General features: G+C 47.4%; 6 protein-coding genes across 6 annotated transcripts; 3 read left to right on the forward strand and 3 right to left on the reverse strand.

Moving 5' to 3' along the window:
- Positions 1-390: 390 nt before the first annotated feature.
- Positions 391-1,062, forward strand: N7484_001543 (zinc finger MYND domain-containing protein; the record flags this gene model as incomplete). Its single annotated transcript, XM_057111963.1, has 1 exon — positions 391-1,062. The coding sequence occupies one exon, from the start codon at positions 391-393 to the stop codon at positions 1,060-1,062; it is 672 nt and encodes a 223-aa protein (XP_056976700.1).
- A 1,101-nt stretch (positions 1,063-2,163) lies between these two features.
- N7484_001544 (class I SAM-dependent methyltransferase) lies at positions 2,164-3,957 on the forward strand (the record flags this gene model as incomplete). The annotated part of the gene is made up of 5 exons (XM_057111964.1): positions 2,164-2,195; positions 2,248-2,498; positions 2,558-2,702; positions 2,777-3,028; positions 3,630-3,957. 5 exons carry the CDS (start codon positions 2,164-2,166, stop codon positions 3,955-3,957), a joined length of 1,008 nt encoding a protein of 335 aa, XP_056976701.1.
- Positions 3,958-4,245: 288 nt separating this feature from the next.
- On the reverse strand, positions 4,246-5,967 carry N7484_001545 (DUF3712 domain-containing protein; the record flags this gene model as incomplete). The annotated part of the gene is made up of 5 exons (XM_057111965.1): positions 4,246-4,913; positions 5,025-5,449; positions 5,502-5,581; positions 5,706-5,828; positions 5,881-5,967. The coding sequence occupies 5 exons, from the start codon at positions 5,965-5,967 to the stop codon at positions 4,246-4,248; spliced, it is 1,383 nt and encodes a 460-aa protein (XP_056976702.1).
- Positions 5,968-7,240: 1,273 nt separating this feature from the next.
- Positions 7,241-8,383, reverse strand: N7484_001546 (uncharacterized protein; the record flags this gene model as incomplete). The annotated part of the gene is made up of 3 exons (XM_057111966.1): positions 7,241-7,280; positions 7,340-7,879; positions 7,947-8,383. 3 exons carry the CDS (start codon positions 8,381-8,383, stop codon positions 7,241-7,243), a joined length of 1,017 nt encoding a protein of 338 aa, XP_056976703.1.
- A 1,126-nt stretch (positions 8,384-9,509) lies between these two features.
- N7484_001547 (LysM peptidoglycan-binding domain-containing protein) lies at positions 9,510-11,085 on the forward strand (the record flags this gene model as incomplete). Its single annotated transcript, XM_057111967.1, has 3 exons — positions 9,510-9,587; positions 9,650-10,132; positions 10,189-11,085. 3 exons carry the CDS (start codon positions 9,510-9,512, stop codon positions 11,083-11,085), a joined length of 1,458 nt encoding a protein of 485 aa, XP_056976704.1.
- Positions 11,086-11,704: 619 nt separating this feature from the next.
- On the reverse strand, positions 11,705-13,069 carry N7484_001548 (uncharacterized protein; the record flags this gene model as incomplete). The annotated part of the gene is made up of 1 exon (XM_057111968.1): positions 11,705-13,069. One exon carries the CDS (start codon positions 13,067-13,069, stop codon positions 11,705-11,707), a length of 1,365 nt encoding a protein of 454 aa, XP_056976705.1.
- Between the last annotated feature and the right edge of the window lie 845 nt (positions 13,070-13,914).

The raw sequence follows: 13,914 nt of genomic DNA on the forward strand, positions 1-13,914 counted from the left end.
GGCTCCAAAATAGCTCCTTCCATACAGTAGCTCTTTTCACCATTTCAATCCATACACTACTCCATCTCCTGCCTCCCTTTCATAGCTCATCAGATCTGTTAGACTAGAGCAGCTCCAAGCTCTTAGCCTTTACAAACAACTGACGGTTGATTGCGTAATTACCTAAGTAAGCTTCAGAGTCCTACAAGCGAAGAAGAGATCGCACCGCCGAAAATTTGGTATATGTTAACAAACGCCCACCAAAAGCGAGAACAAGGTGGGATACAAGACATCTTAAGTCCTCACCGCTTTAGTGGGATATTTCAACAAAAATAAAATTCACTTTTGAACATTTGCGACATTTGTGCGATACCAATCCTTCACATTACCAACATCCAGCATATCAAAATCATGTCGAGCGTCACAGCCACTCGAGTACGGGCATTCAATGCTCTCCGTCGGCCTGAGTTTGGACTGGGCGATATTCCAAACCACTACCACTTCTCTGTGAGATCGCTGCCTATGGTTCCAGGCAACGCCGTCTTCCTCGCCAATCCATTCAACGGCCACAGACATTGCGAGGGCCGCACCCGCATCACACCTCTCACCCTCGAAGCACAGGCCAATGTCATCGTTCCACTACTACTTGAATCGTTCGTCACGCGATTCGATTCTGATCACCAGCTTCACTTCGTCATGGACGACGGTATAACTCCCTGGGCACCATGGAGTTGGAGTACTACTGACGAAGGCCTCGCCCGGGCTGTCTCCGACCGACTTGCGGCTGTGGGCGTCCGACCTGAATTATGTACCGTGTCTGTCGCTTCAGTAGAGGAGACCCAGGCAGCTAATCTTTCTTGGCGCGGGTTCTATGGCGAGGTTTCGGCGGCCATGGCGGGGATTCCGGAGGATCAGCTTGCTGGAAGCATCACTACCTGCTGCGGTGTTTGTGGGTTTACACCTTCTTTGGATCTATCTTTGTTGCGCTGTGGTCGGTGCAAGCAGACTACCTATTGTTCGAAGGCTTGCCAGAAGGCAGATTGGTCCTCGCACAAGGTCGGCTGCAAGGCGCCTGCTGCCTAAAAAGTTTGGATAACATGAGCGTCCCCGGAGTGAATTATTTGTTGGCCTAGGTATGGGCTAGAAAAACGTGCTCCTAGAAGTCCAATCATTCAATCATTTAGAAAACTTTTGTAATCATGACCATTTTAATACCTATATGCGACACAGTCGGGATGTAAAACGATCAGGCACTTCCAAGGATTTTCCAAGATTGAAGTTGTGTCCAGGTTTGCTAGTCGGAATGTGGCGTATTGTTCATCAATGAAGTATTTACGAGGTAAGTTAGATGATTCTCGCGGCTTAATCTTGGGCATAATCTGGTAAAGTTTCCACGATCTGCTTCCGGCCTAGCCTCAGCAAGCTGATGCTCGTATTGAGGGGTCGGTCCACGGGTGCTCTTATCTAGCACAAGCCCCTCAGTGAATCGTATGCATTTTCCGTATTAGGAATCAAATACAACAAAAAAAGGTCAAAGTTTAGTCTGTTCACGGTGTTGTCTCCACCCGAGCCACTGCGGACTGGACATTTGACTCTCAATATTCAACCATCATGTATGCTAGTCTGTCCAACGTTGATTTCTCTTTTTTGAAGATTAGAAAAACGACGAAAATTCATTTTGAAAAGCTTGCTCTCTTAATTTGACTTCTCTAGTTTCTCTGGGACAGCGATCGTGGCTCCGAGCACCCACAGAGCCGTGTGGAGGCTGAATGGGGGGCCTAATCGCCTTTTCTCATTATGGGCCTGTTCCACGCTACTAAAGTTTATCTCATACTGGTCTGTATTCATACGTATAAATATCAATACGTTCTCTAACAATGCACATTCCTATCGTATACCGCACGCATTACCGCATCGAGGCAAAGTATCCATTCTGATTGTCCGTTTCATTATTTGATTTATGTGACATGTCCAAACAAGTCCAATCTCGAGGTGAGTATCTGCTGGTGAGGACGATGGCAGAAAGCGAAAGGTACGTTTAGTATCGATCAAAAACTCGAAAAGCATTTGATTACGGAAGATAACCGTTCAATTGAGCCCTGATGTAGACTGGAAATGCAATATAAAGCCTGGCAAGCCAATATCAAGTACCTTCTGCATCCTCTCATAGAACGACATGATACTATGCGCATTGCAGATGTTGGCACAGGGACTGGGTTAGTAGCGAATAGACCAGTGAGATGAAAGTAACTTACCTGGCTTCTCAAGAATTTGGCTATCGGACCTTGCAGATGCTCTCCCAAAGACCTGTCAGCTTGACGGTTTTGACCTCTCGGATGCCATGTTTCCCAGCAAGGATGCATTGCCAGACAATATCACCTTCCACCACCAAAACCTTCTCGTGCCATTCCCAGATGAATATCTGGAGAAATATGATGTCGTCAATGTTCGAGTGATGGTGGTGGCTTTGTCATCTAATGAGTGGGAGCCTGCTGTGCGAAACATGATGACCCTTCTTAGTGCGAGGTCCCCCAGTTCAAACCCGTTGATTTACGATTATGAATCTGACAATGACTAGAGCCTGGAGGCTATTTACAATGGGTTGACTGCGCTGCACATGAATGTGTAATCAAAGGAGTGCCTGAGGGGAATTTACCCATTAATGCACAACGCGGAATCGACTTGTTCCGGAAGACATTGAATTCGCTTGGGAAAACAGCCAAGTAAGCTTGGCCTCTTTCTTTTATGCGTGTTTCACCGATTCTTTGGAGACTAATCAAACTGCCCGCGTCTTTAGTATCACTCTTCTTCGTGGCATTTTTCAGAAAAGTGGACTGCTGTCTTGTGAAGAGGAAATATACACACTGGACAATCCAGAGACTCGGGAGAGCCTCAATCTCTCAGTTCTTGTCGGGATTCAACATATTCTGACTGCTGCTTTCAATTTGCATAAGCTGGATGAGATACAATCGATTGACCAGATATTGGAGCTGAAGGAGGCGGCTTTGCGGGACTTGCGCGATACGTCGTGTTATTATTGTTACGATGTGTACGTTGTTGTGGGGAGAAAAGCTTGACTGCGTTTCTCTAGCTCCAAAAATCTACATTGTACTTCAATCTTGGATTTTAAGAAATTTCCTTTTTGACGAGAAATTTTCTAAAGCCCGAGTTCATTCGTACTAGATTGGAAAATCTTGAACAATAACGATAAAGTAGATATGCTGCTGACACCCAGAATTGCTCCGAAACCCGAATGTCAATCGACGTGGCCACGCCTCACTAGTGGTGGCCTGCAGGGAGGCTTGAGGAAGGTTCGAACGATCGGTCAGCACAGCTCAGCTCTTACCAGTTTAGGAAAGGAGATACGCATAGCCAATAGCAGCCTCAGTGAGAATCACATGTATACCACTCGCCCAAAAATATAAATACCAGTGTGTGGACATGATTTGTTTGTCGAAGAGCGTGTTCTCACAACCATAACTTGACCCCACCATGTCCCCCTTGCCAGTAATCGTCTGTGGCAGCACCAATCCCCAGATTTTCAACGCTGTCAAGCCTCTTTACTTACCTGAATATGAGCGTATGAAAGAAAATCAGCCTGATCTTTACATAGGCTAAATACTATCCGCAGTTATACATAATGTGACTAGCAGCACCTCTGGAGCAGTTGAAATACCGCTCTTGCTCCAAGGTCTCGCCCCTCCTGTTGCTGAAGAGGAGAATCGAGGCACTATGGACTATTCTAAGCCACCCGTGGCCATCTTTGCAGGTGCTTTGTACGGTGATGAGGAAATCGACGAGATGCGCCAGGCGTGTCAAGGGCTCAGTTTTGTGCCTTGGTTAAAGATGGATATGACCGTGCCCAAACCGCCAATCGGACCGGGGTATGCGGAGCATGTCGTGCAAAGAATCAAAGCATGTATGAAGAAGATTGAAGCTGAAGGAATGTTAGAGCAAGATGGCTTGTGGCTTTATTGAGAGCGAGAGGGGAGGGAGCGTACAGCCACGCCGCTATGTATGGCGATAAGATAGGTAATTAGGAAATGAACACAAGCTTCTGCTATGCGATTATCTATCTTCTAAGAGAAAATTAAAGAGCAAAACGGATAGCGTTCTTGTTATTCAATGTTAATTCTTACTTGGGGACCCGAATCTGCCCGCTGGTCAATAGCCACAGGTTCAAGTTTTTATACTTTCGTTTGATTAAGTAATATTTAGCAAGTCATAACGCATTACATCTTCGGATATAGACCGACGGAAACTTAATTAGATCTCAGGGTATACCGAAGCTAACGAGTCGATAATCAAGTCTCGTTCATCTGGATCAACATCCTTGAACATGTCCCTAACATGCAAATTCGACCTCATGAAACCAGATAGATCGACAGGACCACGGTAATTCTCATCAAGAGACCGGGTCGTGATAGAACTCAAGTTCATATCACCAGTCACATTCTTCAAAATATCCGTCAGATTTCCCTCCGACTTGAGATAATTGATGGTATTTTTCAAAAGTGCGCCCAGTCCGATAGACGTTGTCAGGGTAAGCTCATTGAGAATGTCTGTATAATACGGAACCAAAGTACCATTCCAGACAACCGAGGTTGCCACAGCATTGATACTGAGATTGCCGTTCTTGATTGCGGAGGCCTCTGCTTTGAGCACGGCAGCTAGATTTTTGATCACTGTTTTCAGATCGAGAGTTCCTCGCAAGGGAAAGACGTTTTCGCCTGGCACTAGCGTCACGTCTGATAGTGTTGTGTTTCCAATGGTCAGGTCTCCGGCTTTGATGTCCATGGTGATTACACCGACCTCGAGGGTGATCACTGAGGGATTGGGGAGCGTCGCGTTACCGATGAGGTTTGTTCCATCCGATTCGGCAGGGAGGATGAGGGTGGCGTCGGCAATGCTGAAACCATTGAACTTGTTTAACGCTATTGATGTTTGTTAAGAAATGCTTTTTGTAGACCGAAATGAAATATAATTGAATGCAGTGTGAAGGCAAGGGGGACGAGAAAAAAAGCAAAACGCAACTATTGACTTACTTGGTGTGACGATGTCCTTGTTCAAATGGACGTGAGACTTCAGAACCCCTAGATAAGCGTTGGTCTCACCCGCTACTGCCAGGGATGTTTTCTCTTGAAAGACGACCTGGTGCACAAATTCCTCCCAAGCCGTCATGTTCTGCAATGGCGTGTGTTGATCTGTCACGCCCATAGTGTGGTTACCTTTAATCGTCTGGCCGGGGAGAGTAACAGAGGCGTAGGCATCCTTGACACCGTATGCGCGCTGAAAGAGAGACAATGGAAGGTCCTCGATCCGAGCCGGAATCGCAAGCTTCAAATCGACTTTCGTTTGCAACGTCAAGATCACGGAATCTGGCTTCGGTTGGTTCACCACTGCATTGACAAGCACGAGATCGGACTTGTCGACAACCAATTGCGCGATCGCAGGGATAACGACGAGGAAGCTTGACAAAGTCAGTCTCGGAGAAGCGCCTTGGAAAAGAGAGGAGTTCCTACAAAATCGGAAGGAAAATTGCTAGGAAAATAACATTGCCAATACAGTAGAGAAGCCAGAATCGTTTCCAATGGCGACGGATCTTTTCAGTCCGTGTAGGTGTTCTAGTCAGTGAACGCCCCCCAGCTGAATCTAATTTTTCAAGCCCCTGGCCACCATCTCCAGGGGTAAGAAATGGTCCCCGGTTGTTTGCGCCCAGCACATACTTCTCGCTTAAAGGCATGTTGTGGTTGAGCCGGAGTAGGGTAAGCGACAACGCAAATCGTAGGATTTGCGAGACGCAGAGTATAAATGACTCGGAGCTTGAAAGCCATGACCTGCAGGGCTTTCTGCGATGCATTATCTTATTGCGTATTGCATCATTGGCCGGACGATTAGTACCCCACGGGGAAAGTCAGGATCTGCGATTATCATGCGGGGAAGTAGAACCTTGGAATTACGAGAGCGCGCATTGGACAGCAGCTTCATAGCGACGCAGCCACGTCTCCGCCAGCTCCTCGGTATCTTGAACAAAGTTAAACATCTTGTGATAATGTGGCCAGTTTACGGTATGAGGCGTCAGCTTGGACCCTCTATCTCCTCTTTCAGAAGCCAGGTACTTCTCGCTTGCAGAAGCCTCGGCCTTGCGACCTGTTCGATCAATGATCATCACAGTGGCTAGCCAATAGACACAGCTCAATGAGCGAGTCACTTGATTTCTTGACCGGGTTGGTGCTGTGGTCGCACGCCAAATCTGCGTGTTGCTGCAGGAGATATGCAGGCCAGCCGACCATCTGGACCAGTCGTAATTCGCAAATCATGCGCTTTTTATCCACAGATAAGGGTAATGTGCTTACCCATGCAGGGAGCCCTGAGGCCCTGAAGCCCTTAAGCTCTGGAGTTCATGGGCATCCCGAGAAACTGGTATTAGATTAAATTCCTCCCCTGGTCCTGATCTTGGCCCCTCGGGGCTTTCATTTTCTTGGTGCCACTTTCGGCCCACGAGCCCCTCATAGATAACGAATGTAACAATTTGAGCTCTGAGACTCATAACTTCCTGCTCCGATCATTGCCTTTTCTTTATCTGTCGGGATCTTTGACTTTCTATTGCGTGCATCCTGGGAAGGACAGCATGACCCCGCCTCCAATACTGAGCGTTCCAATTCTTCAGACTTGGTACCCATAGGGTAGGACTGCCTTTCATATTTTGATAACTCAAACTTCATATTTCTCCCTCTATTGAGGGTTTTCTCCCCCTCTGAGATCACCTTTTGTCTGACGCGTACGTAAATGCGGGGGATCTCACGCTAGTGGCAAGTGGGGATCCTATGTGGGGACCCAGTGGGCCGCATATAAACGGCTCAGGAAGTCTCGCGACCAACTTTGGGTCTCTCAAGACTATGAGCCACCATGCATTCTGTTGCATACATGAGCTCAATCAAGCTCTGCGCTTTTTAACGCAATTATTGGTTGTTAGAAATCATATTTCCTCATACTTTGCTGTCACCGTAGAAAGTACTAATTCTACTAGGTCTTTACTTTTGCTGCGAGGCTGACGAACGAAGATCGAAACTATTTCATTTCTACGTAGGTTGAATTCTATACTTGATGTTTCTATTCGCCTTGCGTAGGAATAAGCACTCTACAGAGCCTTATCGGATTTCCGACTATGTTCCTGAGATCGGGCCATTTCCATCCCGTCGTCCCGGAACACCCCGTAGTACAACGTAAATCACGCGCTAGTCGGTTTATCTAAATGTGTCTATAGTGGAGGAGTCTCGTTCTGCAGAACAGCCATCGTTCTGAGTGGCAGATCAAGGTTAGTACATCGGTGAAACAATCAAAACACAAGAGCACTTACGCTGTAGAGTACTGAGAACCTTCAATCTCCGTTTGCTCCACTATACTCCGAATCTCTTGCAGCTCAGCGTCGCTAAGCTGAATCTGTCCAGATGCCGCATTCTCATTCATCCTCGCCGGTGTCTTCGTGCCAGGAATCGGGATGATATCCGTTCCTTGGGCCAGGAGCCACGCAAGAGCGACCTGTGCAGTGGTACACCCATGGACTTCGGCGACATCTTTCAACTTCCGAACTATGTTCAGAACCCCTGGGAAGTTTTTCTCGGAAAATTTCGGCAACGCGCGACGCAAGTCATTTTCGGGGAAATCATGGTGTGACTGGAATTGACCAGTCAGGATGCCACGGCCGATGGGACAAAAGGCCACTATCGCGACGCCTAGCTCGCGGCAAGTTTCTAAAATTCCCGAGGCTTGTGATTCGATATCTAGTGTGAAGAGGCTGTATTCCATCTGCAACGCGGTGATTGGGTGGACGGCGTGTGCACGACGCAGCGTGGACGCCGAGACGCCAGATAACCCGAGATAGCGAATTTTGCCTTGGCTGCAGGATAGAAGTGTCAAACAACGTCACTTCTCTTTTGAGATATTTCAATCTTGATGCATCTTACTTTTTCAGGTCGACCATCGCCTCGATCGTCTTTTCAATGGGTGTAACGCCATCCACCCGATGACAATAGTAAAGGTCAATAGTATCAACCCCAAGTCTCTGGAGACTCTTTTCACAGGCAGCCTTCACATGCTCAGGGTCCGACCGGAACTTATGAGTTCCATCAGCTTGACGCAAGAGTCCGAACTTAGTAGCGAGAAAAATGTCATCGCGGTTTCCCGATCGCTTGATCCATTCACCCACCACGTCTTCGCTGTCCAGATAAACATCCGCCATATCCCAGAAGCGCAGCCCTGCCATATTTGCATGGTCTAAAAGGGCGACTCTCTCATCGGTCGTACCTGCTGATCCATAGAATCCGCCGATGCTACCGAGCCCAAGCCCTACGGCGGAGACCTGGGGGCCATCACGACCCAGGGTTCGAAAAGCGAGTGACATTTGGAAGAATAGTTCAAGATGAAATGAAGAGGTTTACTTGATCAATTAACATTTATACCATGGATTTCCGGGTCTTAAAGCCAGTTTCAATCCAACCTGGACTGCACAAGGCTACGAGCCCCGACTATACCCTTTCGGCTCCCCGCCAACGGAATCACCTGACACTACCTCAAGATCTACCAACACAAGAAACTTGGCACTGAAAAGTTACGACTCGAATATTCATCTGTCTTTCACCCAATGCGTCTAGAAAATTTTAAAGACCTTGATCGTGGCCCGTGAATTACTATATTCTATTACCAAGCTCTGCATCCAAGGATGGTCATATCCGGTGAGCCAGTGCCTAAAGTGGAGTGAGAGAAAATCAGACCCATTTCATGGTTTTGTGCGAATGAGAAAGACATTTGTCTTGTTGATGATTTTCTTTGATTCCTTGAGAAGTGACTGTCTTCTCCTTCGGTGCTAATAAAAGACTTCTTTGGTAAGCAGAATATAGAAACAACCTCTTGGTAGTTCTTCTATGCACGAGATCAAAAGATCCTCTCGAAGATGACGAGACCGAAGTCTTCTTTGAAGATGCTAGTACACTGCACATATCTTGAGATGGCATTTAGCTAAATGACCTTTCAAGGTCACATTGCTGCGATTTTATTGGCTGTGATCTATGCGGCTCTGCCTTTGAAATGGCCTTATGACCACGTGTAGCAACTCGGGTCGGCAAATGAAAGACAACGGCATGCTCGACTGATAATTGTGTGTCGCTTCATTTGGGGCCGTTTCATTGTCATCATCCGATCGGGCCCGGTGAGTGTGACGGTGATATCAGAGATACTCCAGAGGTCGTCGTTCATCTGAGTTGCATTCTTTGTCGACAATCCCACAACCGCATCCCCGGATTATAAGAACAAAGAGTCTATCCTTGACAAGTCTGGCCCTTGCTACAGGGAACCGATGTTTCCTAAATTAGTATCTTCCAAGTTTCATGAATTCGCCCCCACGTCAATGAACGGCATCATCGGCTTCCTCATCCGGCAATGTAGTGAATTGCCCTTTCAAGAGAGAAAACAAAAAGAAGCATCCTCCCACTACCTTCCAACATCTTTCTGTGTGTACGCATGGAATCAACATGAGGATAACTATTCTTCGCAGCATACTCGCTTTATGCGGGTTCTTCTTGGCATCAACTACTGCTGCCGAACTTCAAGTCGGTATTCTCTCGTCAAGCACATTTTTTCTTTTGGAATCTAACAATTGTCATTTTAAAAGCGTGAAACTGCCTGCTCGTCAATTCTCATCAAGCCTGGCGATACCTGTGCCACCTTAGCCGCAAAATGTGGTATCACAACCGCCGAATTCTACGACTACAACACAGATTCTTCTCTCTGCTCATCTTTGACCGCTGGGAAGCCTGTCTGCTGCTCATCTGGAACACTCGATATCCCTCCTGAAGCAAGCCCCGATGGCCTTTGCTACAGCTACACACTTCAGGCTGAAGATACCTGTACGAGTATCGCAGACGGATATGAGATCACAATTGATGAGATCAAGGCGTACAATAATGCTACATTTGACTGGAACGGTTGCAGTGAATTAAGTCAGGGTGCATTTATTTGTCTGAGTTCGGGATCTCCACCTATGCCGGTGGCTCTTCCGGATGCTATCTGTGGGCCGCAGGTACCTGGTACTACGCGCCCGAGTAATATGGCAGATCTTCATGATTTGAATCCATGTATTGCGACAAATTGCAAGGTAAGAATGAGAATCAGAGATCATACTTGACTTTTTTTAGCTAATAACATTGCCAGTGCAATCTGAATGTGGGACAGTGCTACAGTACTGTTGATTCTAATGTAGGATGTGCCACGGGCACAGCTGCTAGGGTTTCCACTAGTACTGCGAAGGCTGCAACGACTACTTCATCGAAGTCAAGGGCCACTTTAAAGAAAACCAAATCCACTTCAACAAAACCAATACCTACCTCAGCCAAGATATCGAAAACCATTCTAGAGAAAGAAACAACTGATTCAATCTCCAAAACAGAGTCTGCCACTACCTCTACCACATCAATCGCCCAAATCACAACAGCATCCAGGACAATGTCCACGTCAATAACACCAGAAACCTCCATAGTCGAAATTACAACTGCTTCCTGGACCTCAAATCCCTCAAAACCCTCTTCAACCCACTCAACAATAACTCACACAAACTCAGGCACAACTTCTGCCGCAAAAACGACCTCCACAAAGTCCACCTCGACAACCACCTCCGCCGCTGCCTCAACATTAGCCTATAATCCCTGGGAAGTGGCAATGTACAGCAAAGAAGACTGCGCAGGCGACTACTATCTCCTCTCGGGAATCAATCCGGACTTCGGTTCAGATTGCCTTGACATCCACGGCGGTCTGTCGTCTGCCTTCACCAAAACAGGAACCTGGTGTCGCTGGTACACGGATGGCGGGTCCACATCAACGGATTGTGATGCAGGAACGCTGGAAACACCTGCATCCTGGTATTTTACCAATGCAATGTGTGAAGTGTTTCCTTCGAATGATTGTACCAATACCAATGGAACGGCGCAGGCCTACACTTCTGCTGGTGGAAGTGGAAGTGTAAATAGATGTACCAATTATGCGGATGCGGCGTTCAAGGTTTCACCTTGGGGTTCGCTTTGGTGTAGTGGGATTGATGGTAAGTTCTTGTAGTTGTTTTATACCCAGAATGAGGACTGCGTTTTCATTGATTTTTGATGTGTTGGGTTGTGTGGTGGGCCTGTCTAATTTATGACCTATGTTTTTTTTGCTATTATATTGAGCTAATCTAATGTCTGTCAAAATAGTCTAGGAGCATTTCGGCGCTATTTTTTGGTTAGGGACGAATTTGTAGTTTGCGATATAAGAAATTCGAATCTATCGAAGTCTTTCCGATAATCTAAAGAACCTTTCTTATATACAAGTCCGTCAAGGGTGTATGCGCGTTAGTAGGTATGGAGTGGTCCATGTTCAAATTCAAGTAATGGATAATGGAAAATGGAAAATGGAACAAACAATAATAAGAAAGATAAACGATGAAATATGGAAGAGAAAGATGAATGTTAATGCTCAGTTTTCCGGAACACCAGCCCCGAAATCAACACCAACCCAAGTAAGCCAGCCTTAGTAACACCGATTTCCCATGAAAAATTCAAACTTTAGTCCTGGATGTATGCTGCTCAGAGAGGGGTATTGTAAAAACAGAAAAGAGGAAGCACATGCATGAAAAAATAGGGTATTCGGTCGTAGCAGATAAAAAACGAAAAGGAAGAAAGAAAAGATAAAAGGGAGCTTAAAACCCAAATCTCCAATGAGATTGCGAAGACGGTAGGGGAGGCCCCTTGCGCAGAACATTGGCAGGTGGCTCCAGGTCAAACGGGTCACTGCGAATGCTGTCACGTGTCTTGGGTGTACCAAGAGATTTCGAGGCCTGACTGCACGTATCAGGGAGGGTCAGGCTACTTTCACCAGGTCGATAGAAGCTTGCATGACGAGAGCTAGGGAGTGATTCGTCATGGTAATCCAAGAAGCGCGTCCCGCCCCCGCCTGACTCCTGGGAGTAGTTTGATACCGAGCGAGACGGGGGGTAGATCTCGATGATCGGTGAAGAAGGACTGCGCTCAAGGTCTTCATTTGGATCTCCCATGTAGACATAGTGACCGTCACCGTGTGGATACACCTTTTCCAAGCACGGGCTCGGGGCTGAGGCTCCGAAGGCTGGATCAGAGTGACTTGGGACTGAGTAGTTCCGTCGAGGAGGAAAAACCGGGGCCGATGGAATGCAGGCCGGGCCGTCTTTGTCGGAAAAATATGGCTGAGAGATTTTGCGGGTGTGACCGCGAAACGAGCTTGTGGAGTCTCGGTTTGGGAGCAGTCCTTGTCTGCTGTTTTGGCGTCTGTGTGGGTTTGTCCATCGCCTGCGACGAAAGAGGAAAAAAGCTAGGAGGCCAAGTGCGATGAATGTTATGGCTCCAACAGTTCCGCCAACGATTGCGCCTACTTTTTGGTGGCTGGTTTGGTTTCCTGTCGACTCTTTGGTAGAGGTGCTTGGGTCCGCGAAGGCACTTCCCATGGTCATAGAAGGCGACGCTGTTGGTGAATATTGAGATGAGAAGGTTTCAACCGGTGCCATTGTCCGAAAGGCAGATGCTGTTGACATAATGGAGGTACTTGGCCAGGTGGAAGATGGTGTCTTTAAATTCGAGGTGCTAGCCAATGTCGCGTCGGCAACGCTCAGGTGAACATCTGTACTGGAAGAGAAGACAGAGATTTCAGATGTACGGAATGGCTCATGAGCCTGTAGCGACGATGAGCTGGATGTAGTCCAGGTGGTCAGATCTTCCGAGGATGTTGACGACTGACTGGTCGATGAATCGACAATCGTCGGAGTGGTCTCTATCTTGGTCTTCGTCGACGTCTGAGAGTTTTGCTGAGGATCTATCTCTGAATGAGGGGTCTGGGAAGGGGCAGGTTCTGTATACACTGTCGTTGGACTGCGCGTAATGGTAACCGCTTCAGTGATGGCCTGGGTTGGGTGAACCGTTTCAGTCAAAACCGACGTGAGGGTCACAATCGGCGCCAGAATCGTGTGGTCCTTATTTCGCACATCGGTGAAGCTCGTCACATACAAAGGATTAGCCGAAGAGGCATTAAACATGTCGATCAAGCCTACAGGCTGTGAAAAAAGGTGTAGTCGAGTCCGGTGTGGTGGGATGTAAGTGAAAGAGTCTTTCTTCTCTCAGCATGAACGCACAACAAAGCGAGGGCGTATTAGCAAAGAAACATCCTTAGAACCACCACGTTGTGGGAGTAAATCGATTGCACAGCAGTGCCATAATCGTATTCATTCTATCACTCAAATCCAGGCAGATTCTTCTGGAATGCCAGAATATTAATACCACCTGTGCTAGATGCTGCGAAGCTTAACCGGAGAGAACCAGAGATAGAAAGCACCCCCTCATGCCGGATCCTGGTCACCGGATTCCTTTATACCCTCCGAAGCTTTCCTCATACTTTCAGTTCCCCCTCCATGACCAGGGGTGGTTTTCCCGTTTCAAGTTTATGTTGGCGCTACCAGTGTGTGAGTGACCAGCGCTTAGCATCCCCGGACCAATGGCAGGGCCCACAGAGTGCCATTATGGGGCGATCATTACCCCGGGCTCGGGGCAAATGTGATACCCTGCAGAACAGCGTCTCGTGTAGCAGATCTGAAGATTAGGGCGAAACAGCGGTTTTAGCTTTGGCAACTGGAGTCCAACCAGACTTGAGGCCAGAAAGTTGAGTTTCTCACAATATTGAGGGGATTAGTCAGGTTATGTAATCCCACGCTTGTCACGACGTTCAACCACAACGTTCCCTCATGATGACGAGAACATCCTGGTGCTGGCCTGCTGACAGGTTGCGAGGATCCTCAGCATCTCCTTCGTATAGACAACCACAATGATCGACATGAATTGACGTGTAGAGAACTGGCCAGACTGTAGTGTGTCGTTCCCCACTTTC

The sequence above is a fragment of the Penicillium longicatenatum genome, assembly GCF_028827895.1.
Source record: "Penicillium longicatenatum strain IBT 33135 chromosome Unknown contig_1_segment0_segment0, whole genome shotgun sequence".
NCBI lineage: Eukaryota > Fungi > Ascomycota > Eurotiomycetes > Eurotiales > Aspergillaceae > Penicillium > Penicillium longicatenatum.